General features: G+C 31.0%; 1 protein-coding gene and 1 non-coding gene across 2 annotated transcripts; both read right to left on the bottom strand.

Moving 5' to 3' along the window:
- Positions 1-3,986: 3,986 nt before the first annotated feature.
- On the bottom strand, positions 3,987-12,515 carry TfIIFalpha (transcription factor IIFalpha). The gene is made up of 5 exons (XM_070638030.1): positions 12,367-12,515; positions 11,954-12,301; positions 11,421-11,894; positions 9,729-9,790; positions 3,987-4,955 (listed from the first exon to the last, which is right to left on the bottom strand). The coding sequence occupies exons 1-5, from the start codon at positions 12,406-12,408 to the stop codon at positions 4,193-4,195; spliced, it is 1,689 nt and encodes a 562-aa protein (XP_070494131.1). The 5' UTR covers positions 12,409-12,515; the 3' UTR covers positions 3,987-4,192.
- Positions 12,516-16,010: 3,495 nt separating this feature from the next.
- On the bottom strand, positions 16,011-16,231 carry LOC139089252 (small nucleolar RNA U3). The gene has a single exon (XR_011544281.1). It is a non-coding gene; the product is annotated as a small nucleolar RNA U3 (small nucleolar RNA).
- Positions 16,232-16,808: the final 577 nt, after the last annotated feature.

Genomic DNA, 16,808 nt, shown 5'->3' with positions numbered 1-16,808 from the left:
ATTTCAAAAATTTATTGACCGTTATTTTGCATACAATTTTCACTGGACACGCGTAATTTTAACCCTTTGAAATTTTGAATTTTTTTCGACCGTTAATTTTCAAAAAAATATTTGACCGTTATTTTTCATTGAATTTTCAGGTTATTTGAATTTAATTGTGCTGATCAAATTCTAATCGTTAGGCAAAAATGCGCTTTAGTCCATCGATCAATACCACGAGGACTTTTAACATTATTTTATTTCTACTTCTTTTCTATTTCTTTTGATCGGAACATTTCATTCATTGAGATATTCGATGAAATGTGGCCAATGTGAAATTAGATGGAATATAAGAAAGAAAAATGAAAGATTAAATTAAATCTATTTTTTTTTTTCCTCTATGAAAAGGAGGAATGGGAAAGAGAAAAATATATAAAAAAAAGATTTAAATACAATTTATCTTGAAAAAAAAAGAACAAAAAAATAATATTGAAAAGACTATTAAAGCCTTTTTTACATTAATCGAAAGCCAATTTACATATTTTTTTTTTTTTTTTCATGATAATTTTCTTTTAATGAGTTTAACATGAAACGTGAGGAAAGAGGAGGCGATGACCGGAGCTTCTTTGTATGTTATTCGGATTTATCCTGTGATGTTGAATTTTTGACTTTTTTATGAGTTTTGATGTTTTAACGACAGTTTGGTTTTTAAATATTCGCGTCTTTTTTTAGCATCTTTGAAAAGTAAATTCATCGAAATGACAATTAAAAGTACTTGAAGTTCAATTTTGCATCTTAATTCTCAACGGAAATTGAAAGTTTAAAATTTTGCATCTTTCAAATATTTCGCGTCTTGCTATCAAAAATTTCCAATTTTTCTGCATCTTCTTGTATTAACTTGCAGTAAAAATTAAAACAATTCAAAATGAAAGTGACAGTTATTCTTGAAATTTGAATTTTTGCGGACTTTAACGACAATTTTAAAACTTTTGCCTCATTTTAGATTTCCTTGAAGCAAAAATTAACATAATTTGAAAACATAATGACAGTTATGTTTGAATTTTGATTTTGAATCTTGGATTTTATTTGAAAATTTTTGCATCATGAAAACCCATCAAAAATCAAATTCAAAATGGCATTTTTGCATTTTTTTGAAATTCGATTTTGCGTCGTAAAATTTAACGGAAGACGAAATTTTAAAATTTTGCATTACTTTTAAAGCAAAATTGCATCCGAGAACAGGCAGAATTCAGAATTTCGCATCTTTTTAATGGCAAATTTACATCTCGAAGCCGTTAAAATTGAAAATTTTGCATCTTTTGAATCGAAATCGCATCTCAAACCGTTTGTTTTTTAAAATTTCGCATCTTTTTTGAAGTTTTTTGAAAAACCGTTAAAATTCAAAATCTTTGCATCTTTTTTAAACAAAAATTGCATCTTAAATCCGTTAAAAATTCAAAATGTTCGCATCTTTTGATAACAAAACTGCATCTTAAATGCCGACAAGTTTCAAAATATTACCGACAGTTTAACCAGAATCATTATGCAATTCATAAATGTCCAATTAATGCCATTCTTAGAACGAATTGTAAATTGTCTTATAAGGAAAACTTGATGTCACGTTATTTTGATGCTTACATCTTTACTGAAAAATTATAATTCATTTCTCGTTATTCCTTTACGCCGAAATTATCTTACAATTAAGTGAAAAATAGTATATTTGTGGCATAAGTCAAAAGGTAAAGAAATTTTCATTTTCATATCATGAGTGGCACCAAAAATTATTAAAACTGTTTATTTTTTCATTTTAAACTCGATGTCGAGCTATTGCCCGGATTTTTTTTTATATTTAAAGTTGTGCTTCGCAAGTACATAATAATACAACGGATCTTACAAAAACGGTAATTTTCTTTTTTTTTTGACTTTATTACACTTTTTTTTAGCTGTCTTGTGGATTTCATAAAAAAGTGTTGGACTTAAAAGAATTGGATCGGATATAAAAAAATACAGAGAAAAATAACAAAAAAAAGTAGTGTACGTTCTATGTTAAATTGATTCTTTACGTCAGCCGTTCCAAGCAGCTTACTGGCGATCCACTTTTACAGCAATATTCTCTTCCCGCTGACAAATTACTGTTGATCCATGATTTTGCATCACAATTTTTGACAAACAAGTATGCTCTCTCACGATGACAATCACGATCAATTGTACCGCAAATTATAGCTGGTGAATTTGGCAGATGCTTAACAATTGTCTCTAAACATTTATTAATGCACATTTTAGTTCCGGATGGTGTACATGGATAATGAATGTCAGTTTCTTGTACTAATGCTGGATATCCACTTGGTTGTTCATTTGAACCTTTTTTGAATTGTCCACTCATATAGACAGCACATGTACATGCCTCACCGGTCTCTAAAAGTCCCGGCAACAGCGATGCTGACGTTGTTATGGAAAATTTTTGTTTAAAATCATTTAATTGTAATTGACCCTCGGCAATGGATGCGATTAAAATAATTGTGATAATACGTCTGTGCACTGCGGGTGATGGAATAGAAAAAATATTCAGTTATCATCAACATGAGATGAAGATTAATTAAACTTACTTCTTTTTTTTTTTTTGGTTCTAATTGTATTCACTGTTGGACGATTAAGCAAGTAACTAATTTGTTCTTTCACATTAATTGGAGTTTTATATGCAATATATGGAAGTGTAGAAGAAGGAAATGCTAATATTTTGTTGTTTATATGATGAAACAAAACATCCAAAAATGTGCTGCTGCTTATTTTCAAGCAAACGATGCAATATTATTGTTTATGGACAAAAAGATTTCCGGATAAATGAACTGTGCATGTGACTTGATGTTTTGGTTTTTTTTTTTGCTGTGAAATTGACAAATTTTACGGAAACATGTGGTGGATTGTTGTTTTAATATTGCAGCATAAGGTATCAGCATTTTGGGGATTTTACGGCGACTAATGTAATTAGGAATTGAGAATTTTAGGCTTTCCTAGATTTTTATATTTTCAGGATTTCGGAATTATGTTATTTTTTTATTGCTTAATATTTGGATAAAATGCTTAATAAAGTGAATTTAAATTGTTCAAATTCTCTCAAAAATTATTGAAAATTTCAGCGGAAAAATTTTTTTCAAAAAATTACGGGAAATGAAAATTTAAGAATTGATCATGCTGAAGTTCAATGTTCATGAAATTGATCATGCTGAAGTTCAAAATTTGTTTACAAAAATTGATCAAACCGAAGTTCGAAATTTAAAAATTGATCATGCCGTAGTTCACAGTTCAAAAATTGATCATGCCGAATTTCAAAATTCGTGAAATTGATAAACTATATTCCGTTGAACTTTTGCCTTTCAAGCATTAATGCTGCAATATAATAAATTATTAACAAATAAATTCAAAATCATCAAAAATTTCAACGGATAAAAATTATTCAAAAATACACGGAAGTTCAAAATTCAAAATTGAACAAGTTCAAAAATTGAATCCGCTGAATTGAAGAAATTTAAAAAAAATTATACCGTTAAATTTTCATCAAATTTATTTGCTTGTTTAGTGGAATTTAATGCCATTTCTTACCTTACCTTTGAGTCATTCCTTCACAAATTACGCAATTTCAATCAAATGACCTCTAAAAATATTCTTCAAAATGAATGAATCTTCAAAATATCCACAAAAAACCTCACAATATTCACAATTCTACTCCTACAAAATTCCTTAATTGGCACCCAACAACAGAATAACTTGCTAGACAAGAACAAAAAAATCCGACAAAATCTTAATTCTACCCAAAAAAAATGATGTAGCTTTCTTTTATGAGCGGATACATAAAATTGGCAGCAACTATAAAGAGCCATAAATCGTCCTAAAAGATTAAAAACAAGCCACAAAGCTGATTTTTGGATCTTAAACTTAATTAAAACTCCTGAAAAGTTCAACAACCTCACGCACAGCATTTCAACACCTCAATAAACTAGGAATAGGAATTTCTTTAGAAAAATACTTCTTTATTATTCAATTTTTGTGTCTATTAAATAGATGCACGGAGATGCATTGTTATCTGAACATAATGGATGATAGAAAAATGGCTTATAATTGAGTTAATTGGAGATTGAAAATTCAAAAAAAGGGAGAAAAAAATTTAACTAAATAAAAAATAATCTTCGTCCACAAAAAAAAAAGAAGTTAAGGCTTAAGTTGCCTTCAAACTCAAATACATTTTTCCTTGAATTCGCTGTCGTGATGGATTAATTTTCTTCAATATTTGTGTCATCATTTCGACTAATTCATCACTCGACACACCCGTCTTCTTACTTTGTATCTTCTTAAGTAACTCCGTTGTTGTCATTGGCTTTCTCATCAAATAACGACGAACAGCTTCTTCTGTATTACTAAAGCTGTCTTTTGAGCTTGAAAAGTTACTAAATGACAATGGGGTGATGGATATTGGTTCCGATTTTAATTTCTTTGCTGGTGTTGATTGTGGACTGTTGCTGTTATCAGAACTTGTTATGTCAATTTTACGCTTAATTCCACCATCAACTGGAGTTCCAGAACGTGAATTGTGAGCACTTTTTTCATTTTTCTGAGCATTCTTCTTCTTATTATTGACAACCTTCTTCGATGGATCTGCCTCAGAATCCTCAGAATCAGAACTAAAGTCACTAGCATTACCAGTTCCTGGCTTTTGATTAATTGCATCATAAAACTTTTGCATTTTACTCTTCTTATCATCCTTTTTCTTCTCTTTTGCCGGTGCTGCTTTCACTTCATTCTCTTTCGACTCTTTGGCATCTTCAGCTTTCTTACTCTTTTCCTCATCCGATTCCTCTTCATTCTTTTCAGATTTCTCTTCATCGGAATCTTCATCGGATGTTAATAATTTTTGTAATGCTGGCTCTTCAGCGACTGATTTAAGTTCCTTATTTATCTTTTCGATTTCCGGCTCCGATTCACTGTTGGTAAATGAGAAGAAAATAAGAGAAATATTAAAATGTGACATGAGAATGAATAAAAAGTTTTGGTATTGGAAGGAATGAAATGACTTTCAGGTAATTAAAAAGACTTTAATTAATGACACGAGATGAGAGATTCAGTCATGCCAGAAATTAAAGTTTTGTCTTTTGGTGTCTTTTCCTGTAAATTCCAATCACGTATGTTTCACATCTGTAGAAATGTTTTTATTGCACGTAAAAATAAGCATTGGCAACATGCGCCTTTAAATATCCGGCGCTTAAAATTTGAATATTCATAAATTTATTATCCCTTTTTATTGTGACTAAAAATGTGTTCAAAATATGTTGGACATACTAAGCGTATGTACCAAATTAGTAAGAATGTGTAGCATAAGTAGGAAATTCCAAATGCGCATTTTTTGGACAAGGATTATTAATAATTAGCAGAACTCGAAGTTGACTCAAATTTTGTAAGAAAATTTAGTGATTTGAGCCAACTATTCTCCATACAAAATCCGAGCACAAATAATTAGGTTGACAATTTTTCTGTATGATCAACAACTTGTCAATAACGATTGATAAATGTTTGGAAATTGACAAACAAAAAGAATTTTAAAATTAACGACCAAAACTAATTTGAAAAATAACGGACGAAAATAATTTGAAAATAACTGATAATAATTTGAAAAATATCAGACGGCGAATTTCAAAGCTTCATTTGTTCGAATTTCCGAATAATTTTCATACAAATCTCTATAAACCGTTGATAACAAGCATTTTATTTTCGTTAAAAATATGTTTTACAATCAAATTATCTTTTTGTTTTGAAGAGCTAAGCTAATTTAATAGTTTTTAAGGTGTGAAGTAGATAATTTTTGTAAAAATAATAAACGAAATTAAAATGCTTGATATCAACGGTTTTTTAAAATTTAAAAATTATAGAGATTTGTATGAAGAATTATTCGAAAAATGATATGTTCGGAAAAATGAACATTCGTAAAAATGAAGTTTCGAATTATTGAAATTCGTTATTTCAATAGGCACTCATATCAGACAAATAGAATTTGAAAAATAACGGACGAAACAGATTCAAAAATAACGGACTAAAAGAATTTAAAAATAACTGACATAAGAAATTTGAAAATAATTGACAAAAAGAAATTTGAAAAATAACGAACAAATGGAATTTGAAAACTAACGGATGAAAAGAATTTGAAAATTATGAACGAGAATTCAAAAATAACTGTCAAAAGGAATTTGAAAATTAGCGATCAAAACATATTTGAAAATTAACCGTCAAGATGTTTTTGAAAACGCTGAATTGATTGGCTGAATTGTTTCAAAAGTTTCAAAAAACGAAGATTTTTTAAAAATTTCATAACGGGCAGAAAATATTTGAAAAATAACGATCACAAGATTTTTGAAAAAAAAAGAACTCTTTTTAAATTGCGAAAATACCGTTAAATTTTTGTGAAATTTCCTTTATCGTTATTTTGTCAATTCCAGCAAAGGAAGTGACCAAAGAGATCAAAATCTTTCAGGCAACATTTGCTCTCATTTGACATACACACATATAAGAAGGAAATCATACCAAAGAAGGCAATATCCCAACAAACAAAAGACAAAAAGACAAACCTAGACCAAAATACCCCAAAAGCATGCAGCCTCAAAAAACATGAACAAAAAAATTCATCTATGCAAATTATGGCATGGCGCTAACACATTTCGTTTTGCATAAATAAGCGCCCAAATAATAACTAATAACTACAAATTTATTGCAGAATGTGTGACAATAATTAAAGGTCATTTTATGGATTTTCCTCCCCCCATCCAGCATGCGTCAAGACGAAGTAAAGGGATAAAAGGAATCGCTTTTTAAGAATCTGGTAAACACATTCACTTCCAGAAGTAACAAAAAAAATGCATGAAAAACCCAAACATAGAAAACCCAAAAAAATGGAAAGGATGGGATTTAATGCTGTAAAGAGAGCAGGAATGCGGATGACATAAATAAAGTATAAAAGAATTTCCGTGTTTTTTCCATCCGAATAACAAAAACAATCTGTTCCAATTGCTGCTACCTGAATAAAAGTACCAAATATTCATAACATCAACTGGAATTCCCTTCGTGCCTTTATTGTATGCCAATTTTATCTAATTTGGTGATCATCTGGTTCCCACATTTTGTTTCCTATTTTTCTTCCTTATTAATTGCATTTAATTTTATTTTTTTCAGCCTACCTTTATGCCTCCTGACTTAGTTGGAAAATCCTTTGAAACTTTACTTTTTTTTTCATATCAGATTGTCGACTTTTGGGAATTCCCAATTCTAGTTCTATTAATGCTCATTAATTGAGTTTTATCATTTTTATTTCTCAAATATTTACTATCTTGGGCTAATTGATAATGCTTATCAATGTCTTGTTCTTTTAATCCATGATGTGCTTATGACTCAGTTTTGTATGAGACTTTAAGCTTTTTGGCACGTTCAATAAGAACTCCTGGCCTGGCATACAAGCATATTCTCAATAAGGATCTTGTAGTATCTAGTGAGCATGTCCTAACATATCCTATCAGGCAAAGAGACCGCTTTTAGGTACCGTAGTGGTATTTTTTTACCTTTAAAGCATTATTATTGCCTGTTGTGGATACAAACATATCCGCAATGTGCACCTTACGATATCTAGGTGCCGTAAAATGTTCATTGAACATATACTTGTATGTTAGGGCTATTTAATGGAGATTTTAGCCTTATAGATTGAGAAGAAATTGGAAAAATTGTGTAAATGGAAGGAATTTTGATTAATCACGTCATATCCTTATTGATGACTAGCAACAATAGAAATATTGGATAATTTTGAATCATTATTGATTAGAGACTTGAAATTGTCCTCAATTTTGAAGCAATTTGAATTTTAATTCATATCATCCCTTTCCCTCTTGGATATCAATATAGTCCGTAAACCCAAATTTTGATATTTTCATGGTGATAATTAACAATTTGATTAATATCGCAATGTCTCTACTAAAAATCTAACTAAATTTGGGCATGTTTTCGTAAAGATAATACTCGAAGATTCTAATAGATGTGCAGATTATGAACATCAAATGGAATCTCATGGAAAGAACCTGTGAATCGAGAAATTATTGCATTTGGAATCATAAATTGGCAAACGGTAGCCAGTGATAGAGCTAGTTTTTAGCGACATCTGATGGAGGTCATGGATCTCAAATGATCTGTAAGGTCAGGAAATTAAGTAAGGAGTATGTACATCAAGAACTAACAACAGCACATAAACCGAGCTTTGTGATTAAATCGGAGAAATTAAGAATGAGCTTCAAGCCTATCATAGCTTAGAATTAAACTCATTGATTATTGACTTTTGCACAAAGTCCGCTGATGTCTATTCACCCGAGTTCAGGATAGCTGTGTCTTTGACTCTTTACTCTTAATACTTCAATGCTATTATTAGGGCTCAGTTCTAATGTTTTGATTGTACTATTTTTAATGAACTTTTTAGCTAACTTGACTTTGATTGGAACTAATATTCCAAAAATTCAATACGTATATTAATAATAATCAGCCCTAATTAATTCAAATATTCCTTATCAAAAATTGTTATACTTCCAAATTCCTACAAAGACCCAATCATGTATCATAAGTTTCAGTCATCATGAGTACAGTCCATACCCAATAAAAATCCAACATACCAAAATTACCATATGAAAAATTCTTTTTGTGCAGAATCAAAAAACAACAATAAAGTTTATAGAATATCTGTTAGCCACATGGAACGACAATAGCTGCCTGAATTTCCGAATTGAAAATAATAAAAACATTCTGTACCAATATTTTTTTTGGTATTTCCCTTTCTTTCCTGCATATGTCCTTATTTTTTTGCGCGTATTGCGAGCATGTGTATGTGTGAGAATGAGAAGGAAATAGGGATATTCCATACACAAAAAAAAAAGAGAACATCTCTCGTATATAAAGCTCGTGTAACAATTTCAGAGTATGACATTTTAAATCGTGCTTTTGAAGAAGTAAGACATTTGAGGAATAAAAAGATAAGATAGTGACTATACCTAAAAAATTGTGGTAAAACCCCAAAATAGTATCAATAAATTATCATAAATATCAAATTGAGTAATTAAGAATATAAACAAAAAAAAATGAGTGGAAGTGATATGGCAACAATTAATCAACATTACAATAATATCGAACGTCCATACGCAAATGTGGACTTATCAAAATTACCATCATGGGATTTAGTGATGAGCATAATGGAACAGCAAGCACTTGAGGCAAGAAAGCAAATTATGGCAAGATATCATGATAATCAAGTCATGATGCCAATGACAGTCAATAATGTTGAATATCATTCAGCACCATACAATTATAGTCACACAAATACAAGAACCGCACAAGAAAGTGACAATAGTAGTTACTGTAGTGAAGAGATGGACTCATCACCAGCACAATCATCAGATTCGGATATGTCACAAAGTGATAGTGATATTGAGATTGATGTCGATAGTATTGAGGAAGAGACCGATGACTATTTTGTACCATCACTTGATAATATACCAATTACAGTATTACAATTGGAAACAAAACTTCGAGAGCGAGAACATCATAAGACATCATGAGAACTTAATACTCAAATTAGGATACAAAATATAGTCCATAAGTTGTAGATAGAACTTCCGTTTTTAAAATTTCTAGTTTTTAAGCTCAAATAAAATAAATTATTTATGAAAAAATTAACATACGTATCACTTGAGTCTGATATATAGTCACGTTCCAGTCCTTCCTCGTCTCCGTCGTCTGATTCCTGAAATAAACAAAAAAAAGTAAATATTTTGATTAGCACAAAGGTTTTGCGTCATTTTCAGCATAATCAAATGACTTTTTTTTGGAACTGACAATTTTTTAAATTTGCGTCATTTAAAAATTTGATGATAAGACATTTTAGTGCCTGACCGGTGGACAGAAATTCGTAGAATTTTCATTAAGCATCAGCTAATAATTTTTGGGTTTGAGAAATTTGGGAATTTTTAATGACACAAAAAAATATTTGTCATAGGAAGTAATTGCTGTATCACGGGGAATTAAGTAGTGCGATTCATCATAGGAAACTGGATGTAGTGATTCTAAGATCAGTGTCCTGATTGAATTTTCAATACCGGTATAGAAAACTTTAGTCTTGGTTGACCTCTGAGACCAAGTTCTTCAATACTGGAATGGTACGGTTAAGATTCACAACTTTACAGCACTTAATGCACAATTGTATCATTCCAGTAATGTGTCCATACCGTACTGCACCACGCCAATACCGGGAACATGCATTGGTGCCATCAATAAACACCTTCAAGGCAGAAGTAAAGATAATTTATATATACATAATGCTTGAAGGACCCAGCCTTTTATGAGCTGGAAGCACTGCGATTATTAATCTGCTGTACTGCATCCATTAGACCTACGGTTTATAGTGAAATCCAAGCCACTTGCAAGCTCTGAACATTGCAAAGACACGAGTACGTCATAAGACCTGATGTACCCTGCAATGAACCTAGTTACAATTCGTACGCGCAAAATTTTGTAAGGAAAGTCATCCAAATACCAATATATCCTGGTATACCTAACACATTATGAGACACATTCATGAACAAAGACGAAGCAAAATTCCAGCAAACTCACGAATCCAGGACCTTTGGCACGTAAGACCAACACTCTACCATTTAGTTCCTATACACTTCAACACTCTTTTAAAGAAGCTGTTAATAGAGACAGTAAAGCATATGGCATTGCTAATTGACTAAGGCAGCCAGAATCAGCTTCAGATGCCACCAAAGAGAGGACATGGATCACAGTTCATCTGTACGGCCAGCAAAGTAAGTAACACTAAACTTAATGTTGGTTCATACAAGTAGTCACCAATTGGACACGAATTCCACCACACAGCACCCTTACTGCACATAAATCCACCATTTGATCTAGTGAGCATTGAAGCCATGCCTTCGTGTACCATCGACCTTCAAGTCTATTTATCACGCGAGTAAATGGATCATTTACGAAATCTATTTTTATAATAAACATGACTGCTTTTATGGGGTTACAAGATTAGAACCGATATGAGAAATATTCGTATATACCAAAGCTGACTAGCTTTTTTTTCACGTCTGTCCGAATAAAGATAATGAACTTAAGATTTTATATGATTTTGATAAGAAATTGAAATTTAACGTTTTTAAATGCTATTTTGCTAGGTAAATACTTTAATTCCGCAACCACTATTACAATTGATTTCGTGTTAAGCTGGCTTCAATTTTAAGCTTAATTAAGCTAGTCATGATCCGCAAACCAAACAAACTTTCAATAACAGAATAGGTCACTAGATCAAGTTCCTTTAAGTCGTTCCTTCCTGCTTAAGATTCAATCAAAATAAAGCATATGAAACTTACTTCAAATGCCTCATCATCAACATCCTTCTTTTTCTTTTTTGGTGGAGCTTTGCCTTTCTTTTTCTTATTCTTAGCTTCATCATCGCTGTCCTCCTCCTTTTTCTTCTTTTCAGCATCTCCATCCTCTTCACCCGACGAACTCATATCATCTGAATCCATCCATTCATCCATTTCACTTATCATTAATTTCTTTTTATCACCACCCTTTGAACCCTTCACAGCCTTATCCTCTGGATCTTCAACTTCCTCCTCATCTTTGTTCTTTAATTTCATACGCATTTTCATTGACCATAAATTGACACATTTCTTACGACGACCAAATTCTTCTTCAGCCTCTTCTGCTGTTAATGCTTTATAACGTTGAATTGGCTGGAAATTGTACCATTCATTTAATGGAAATGCCTCAATTGAGCCATCTTTTGTTTGAGTGAATATAAAATGAGCTGCATTTTCACTGACACCGCCTTCACGGATCTAAAATTGATATGATGATTAATATGACGTAAATTTGTGGATTTCACAACATTACTTACACCACGAAACTTTTTGCCTGACTTTCCACTATTTACTTTCAAGATCCAGGGCTGAGCATCTGGATTATACTTTCTCGCAATAATCCCAAATTTCTTCCGCCTAGCTTCTTCTTTTTGATCACGATTATATTCAGATCCGGCACCAAATTTCGGTGTATCCTCTTCAAGTCCACTTTTGAATTCTCTCATATTATTTTCACGTTCCATTTTAACATTTCTCCATTGTGAAAAATCAACATTTAAATTGTAATTAAATCTCATGACATGATGCTTATGTTTCATGTTCTTTGGAACTCTAATCGCATATTCAGTCACTGATGGCTGGACACCTGAACTAAGTGATGTATTCTGAAAATTAGATCAATAATTAATTTAATTCATGAAATTTTTTATTAAATTCTTTATTTTCTTACACTTTGTGCAGGTTTACTCATTTTTAAATGACTCGACATCATCTTGATTACTTAATAACTCTTCTAAAACACTTAAAAAACGTTAAATTAATTAAATTTTTGATTAGAATTTATTTTTGCCACTATTTCTGTTTATCTCTCCAAAAAGTCTCCGAATACAGGGTTGCTACAATGAATTAAGTGCTTTGATTCTTTTAAGTAAAATTAGATCGTAATAATTTAATTCTGTATTTAAAAGATGTCTTCAGTCTGTTGATGAATGAAGTGCAATGAGAAAAGTTTACAGTATATTTTGTGTTATTTGACATTTACCTGAATAACAGCTCTGATAAGAAACTTTGGAGAATTTTATTTTGGCAAAAGTTCGTTAGTTTTTGAAAATCGTATACAACTTTTAAATCTTAAACGACCGTTTGTCTAAATCGTCTAAAATATATACCTATAAAAGTTCACTTTAGCTCAATCACGTGTCCCTTTTTTCAGATTTTATTGATAAAAAATTTAATTGATTTTTTTTGTAATAATTTGCTTACAGTATCTTGATTAATCATGTCATCTCCAGGAAAAAACTATATGGTATAATATAATTTGAATATGTAAAATACGTTAAATAAAGGCATGCATATTATGAGTATTATGAGTAGGGTGGCCGGAGGATTTTCGCAAAAAATCGGGACACTTCTTAGTTTGGCACTATTGGGGTACTTTCGGACTATTTTATGTCCTAATGAATATTAGAACTAAGTAGAGCAGCGTCCTGGCAAAAATACAGCAGATGGCCGCCATAATTTATGAGTTATCTGTCTTATTGACAACAGCGTATATTGGACCATCAGAGAATGAACTTGTGTTGGCCTTTTCCATATTGCTATTATTTTTAAAGAGAATCTCAGAATATAAATCTTCGGAATCTTGAATGGCTGTTTTGTCTTCAACTTTTCTATTTTCATCATAAAGTTCACAGTGTGCAGAATGTGTGAGACTATGACTCGAATTTTGATCTCTGTCAGTCACATACTCCTCTGACGTGTCCTTAATTTGACTCATTGATGCTTGATTGTGATCATTATAAGTCATCTGAATGTCTTTGTCAAAATTGCTGTTTATGTTCGTCAATGGAGTCTTCTTATGATCAAGATTAGTGCTTTTAACGCTTTTTGAGTTGTTGCTTGAGTGTTTGGCCTTTGAACAACAGCAATTGAAGCATAAACTTATTATGTTTAGGATGACTAAGGTGATTAAAACTGGAAAAATGACTTTTGCATAGTTTTCGTATTTTTCGAGCATACTTTTCAAATCGGAATCATATTTTTGGAGTTGGCCAAGTAGATTTAAAATTTCTGTTCTGTTATCTTCATGTTTTGTTGTGATGTTGTTTCCAGATTTTGGCTTTGAATTCTGATTGTTATGGATTGTATCAATTTTATTTCCAATTGATTTTACGTGAGTCAGTACTTCACTCATAGTGCTAGTTCCAATAGATTTATCAAAACAGCTCATTAATGATCCAGATACATCATTGCTCATATCACATGACAAACGAGTTTCTAAGTTTTCAAACTTTTGTGATAATTTCTCAGTAATCAATGACAAATTGCAGCTTTGATGCATCACTTCTGGACAACTTTGATTAGATATTGCGATGCTTTTATGATGAATATCAGCAAATAATTTAGGTATTAATCCATACAGTTGAATAATAGAATCAGAACATGAAAATGACTGTTTTACTTGAATTGAAATATTTTTAAGGTTTGAAGGAAGGTTTGAAGGACTCATTGAATAGCAAGGATTATCAAGGAGATTCAAGTACTTGAGATTCGTCAATGAATCGAACGTATTGGAGTGGATGTAAACAATTCGATTATTATTAAACCAAATTCTTTTGATGTCTAATGTGGATGTAAATAGATTTCCTTCCAATATTTCAATTTCATTGAAACTTAAATCCAGATACTGTAATTTTGTAAACTCTTTCAAATTGTTTGATGTGATTTCCTTTAGTCTTGATCCGTAAACTCTTAAAGCCTGAAGATTATTGAACTTTTCACCAATTCCGGTTGGGAGATAATTAATTATTTTATGAGTAATTTCGAAACTTTTAAAATATTTAGGTGTTTCATATTTAAATTTAGCTTTTAAGTCTCTTTGCAAATAAATTGGACAATCTTTGACTTCACATGTTTCGATATTAAGTAAATCTACAAAGTTCTTATCAGGATAATTGCAAACAATCTCCGTAATTTGATTTCCAGATGATAAACCAATCCAAATCAGGAATCCAATTCTAAATAAATTGAATTTTTAAACTATAAATTTGTAAAATTTAATATTTTTAACTTCTTAAAACTTACAGTCGTAAGTCGATCACCATCATTTTAACTTTATGCCTTTCACCAGCTTTTGATCAACTGAACAATGTGAAAATATATTAAAAACTAAATATAAAAATAGTTCACTTTAGTATGATTATTCATTAAAATTCTTATCCTACATTAAGTAATGAAATTAGTCAAATCATTTATCTTTCAGTCTTTTGCTTATTATCTTTTTAGCTCATTTTTACGCCTATTGATGCACTTTGTTCCGCTGGCTGTGTAAGACATGAAATCTCTGAAACAAAACCTCGTAGAAAGCTCTTGATTGAAGCATCAACTTTGTGCCTTCGATTTATGCCTGTATCGGTTGGTCTGGAATCGCAAATTCATCTCAATGCACGTTAATTAATGATCTTTTTCATTTCATAAACAAAAGAAAAATATTTTTAAAGCGTTGCTGTCAATAAATTTAAATTCATAAGAAACCGTTATAAAATAAAATTCAAATTCGGAGGAAATTTCTCTTGTCCGGATGAAATAATTTGTAGTGCTAATGCCTTGTTCTTATCTAGTCATTTCAACGCATTTTTGTCCCAGCGATCAGTATTTAGGGTCGGCCATCTGCTGTATTTCTGTCGGGACGCTGCTTTAATTAATTTGCTTCTTCTCCGGTCAGCACAATTTTTTCTGCCACGTGGCAACCACGTGCGATAAGTCTCGACACTAGTGTGCCGTGTCACACAGAATCCCCAACATTACTGTAACCCAATGACTGAACACTCCAATACTTACTTTATAAAGCTTTATTGACCAAATAAATATTAATTTTGATGCATTAATTAAAAGATTAATTTAATTTAATTGATCCTTATAGGCATTAAAGTATCAATTTGCTGAAAATAAATGAAGTCCTACAACAAATTTGCATGCAGTCAAAAAATAACTTTTTATTGTTTCAGTTTCACATTACCTGTTGATTCAACAATAATTTAATTTTCTCGCTCAATCACCTGCTTCATATAGAATTTATAATCATATCAACGAGGATGCCTGAAATACAATTTTTTTGATGGATATGTTTGTAAAAAGTTTCATGAAACATCCAGAAAGGCATCAATTTATGTGAAATTAGGTATGGGGCCGGAAAGACTTATCGCGTTCCAGGGAGGGGAGCAGGGGATGTAGTCGATCTGATTAAAAATTCCATTGCTCATGTTGTATCATAGTAACCTAAGTGATTCCTTTGAGCATCTAGAAGGCTGATGTCATGCACACATGCGCCATACTCCTTCCAAGCTTGATATGTTTATGTAATTTAATAGTAAGACCACTCAGAGAGCGTTCTTTCCCTCCCATTCTACTAATAAATTAATAGAATGTGAACGATCATCAATAGCAATGAGTACCGAAATAATATCCAGTTCTCATGCCGGCTTCACGCTCAGGAAAAAACGCCACAACTCCTCATCATGGCTTGTTAAGGTTTCGGTTAGAAACGATAAGGTATGAAGACTTACTACAGAAATGATCCTCTGAAGCACAGTCTTAAAGTTTCATATGATTTTCATTTGACTTACATTCGACGATTTCTGAAAGCGTTTGTGAAGTATGTAATTCAGAACAAAATTCAATTTTTATTCTTTTTTGTCGTTTTTTTTCTTTTTTTCTTCTTTATTTTTAGATTTTAATCATCTTATAATTTATTTTGACTTGTTTCATCATCATTAATTTATCATATATAATTGTCCTTAATGTATATAATATAATATATATCTCGGAAGCGTTTAGGTCCAAAAAAAATGTGTTTTTAATTTTGTTTTTTTCTAAAAAGTTAATGCAAATTTCATTGATTTTTGTTTCATTTTTCAGCTAAACGCTTTTACGAGACGAGATGAATTGAAAATTAAAATAATTAAAAAATATCAATCACTTTTTTTTTATTTATCATTATTCAAATTAGCGCTTCCATCATTTTTATGACCAACAAATTTTTTTTTTTTTCATCAAATATTACTTTTAAGGTTTATCATCTGTTTCGATTCATTCATTATTGCCCTTCAATTTCATGTCAAATCAATATCGTAAAATTGTTTTTAATGTGAATATTTTAATTTTATTTCTTTT

The sequence above is a fragment of the Chironomus tepperi genome, unplaced genomic scaffold (genome assembly GCF_022539635.2).
Source record: "Chironomus tepperi strain 1889 unplaced genomic scaffold, CSIRO-AGI_Ctep_v1 contig_12, whole genome shotgun sequence".
In the NCBI taxonomy this organism is placed as follows: domain Eukaryota; kingdom Metazoa; phylum Arthropoda; class Insecta; order Diptera; family Chironomidae; genus Chironomus; species Chironomus tepperi.
This window is presented reverse-complemented; position numbering and strand designations above follow the sequence as displayed.

Coding starts and splice junctions, on each gene's coding strand:
- TfIIFalpha (XM_070638030.1), bottom strand. CDS start 12,408: ATGATGTCGAGTCATTTAAAAATGAGTAAACCTGCACAAAGT. Junction 12,302..12,366: donor TGAGTAAACCTGCACAAAGT/GTAAGAAAATAA, acceptor TCTAATTTTCAG/AATACATCACTTAGTTCAGG. Junction 4,956..9,728: donor ATATCAGACTCAAGTGATAC/GTATGTTAATTT, acceptor ATTTACCAACAG/TGAATCGGAGCCGGAAATCG.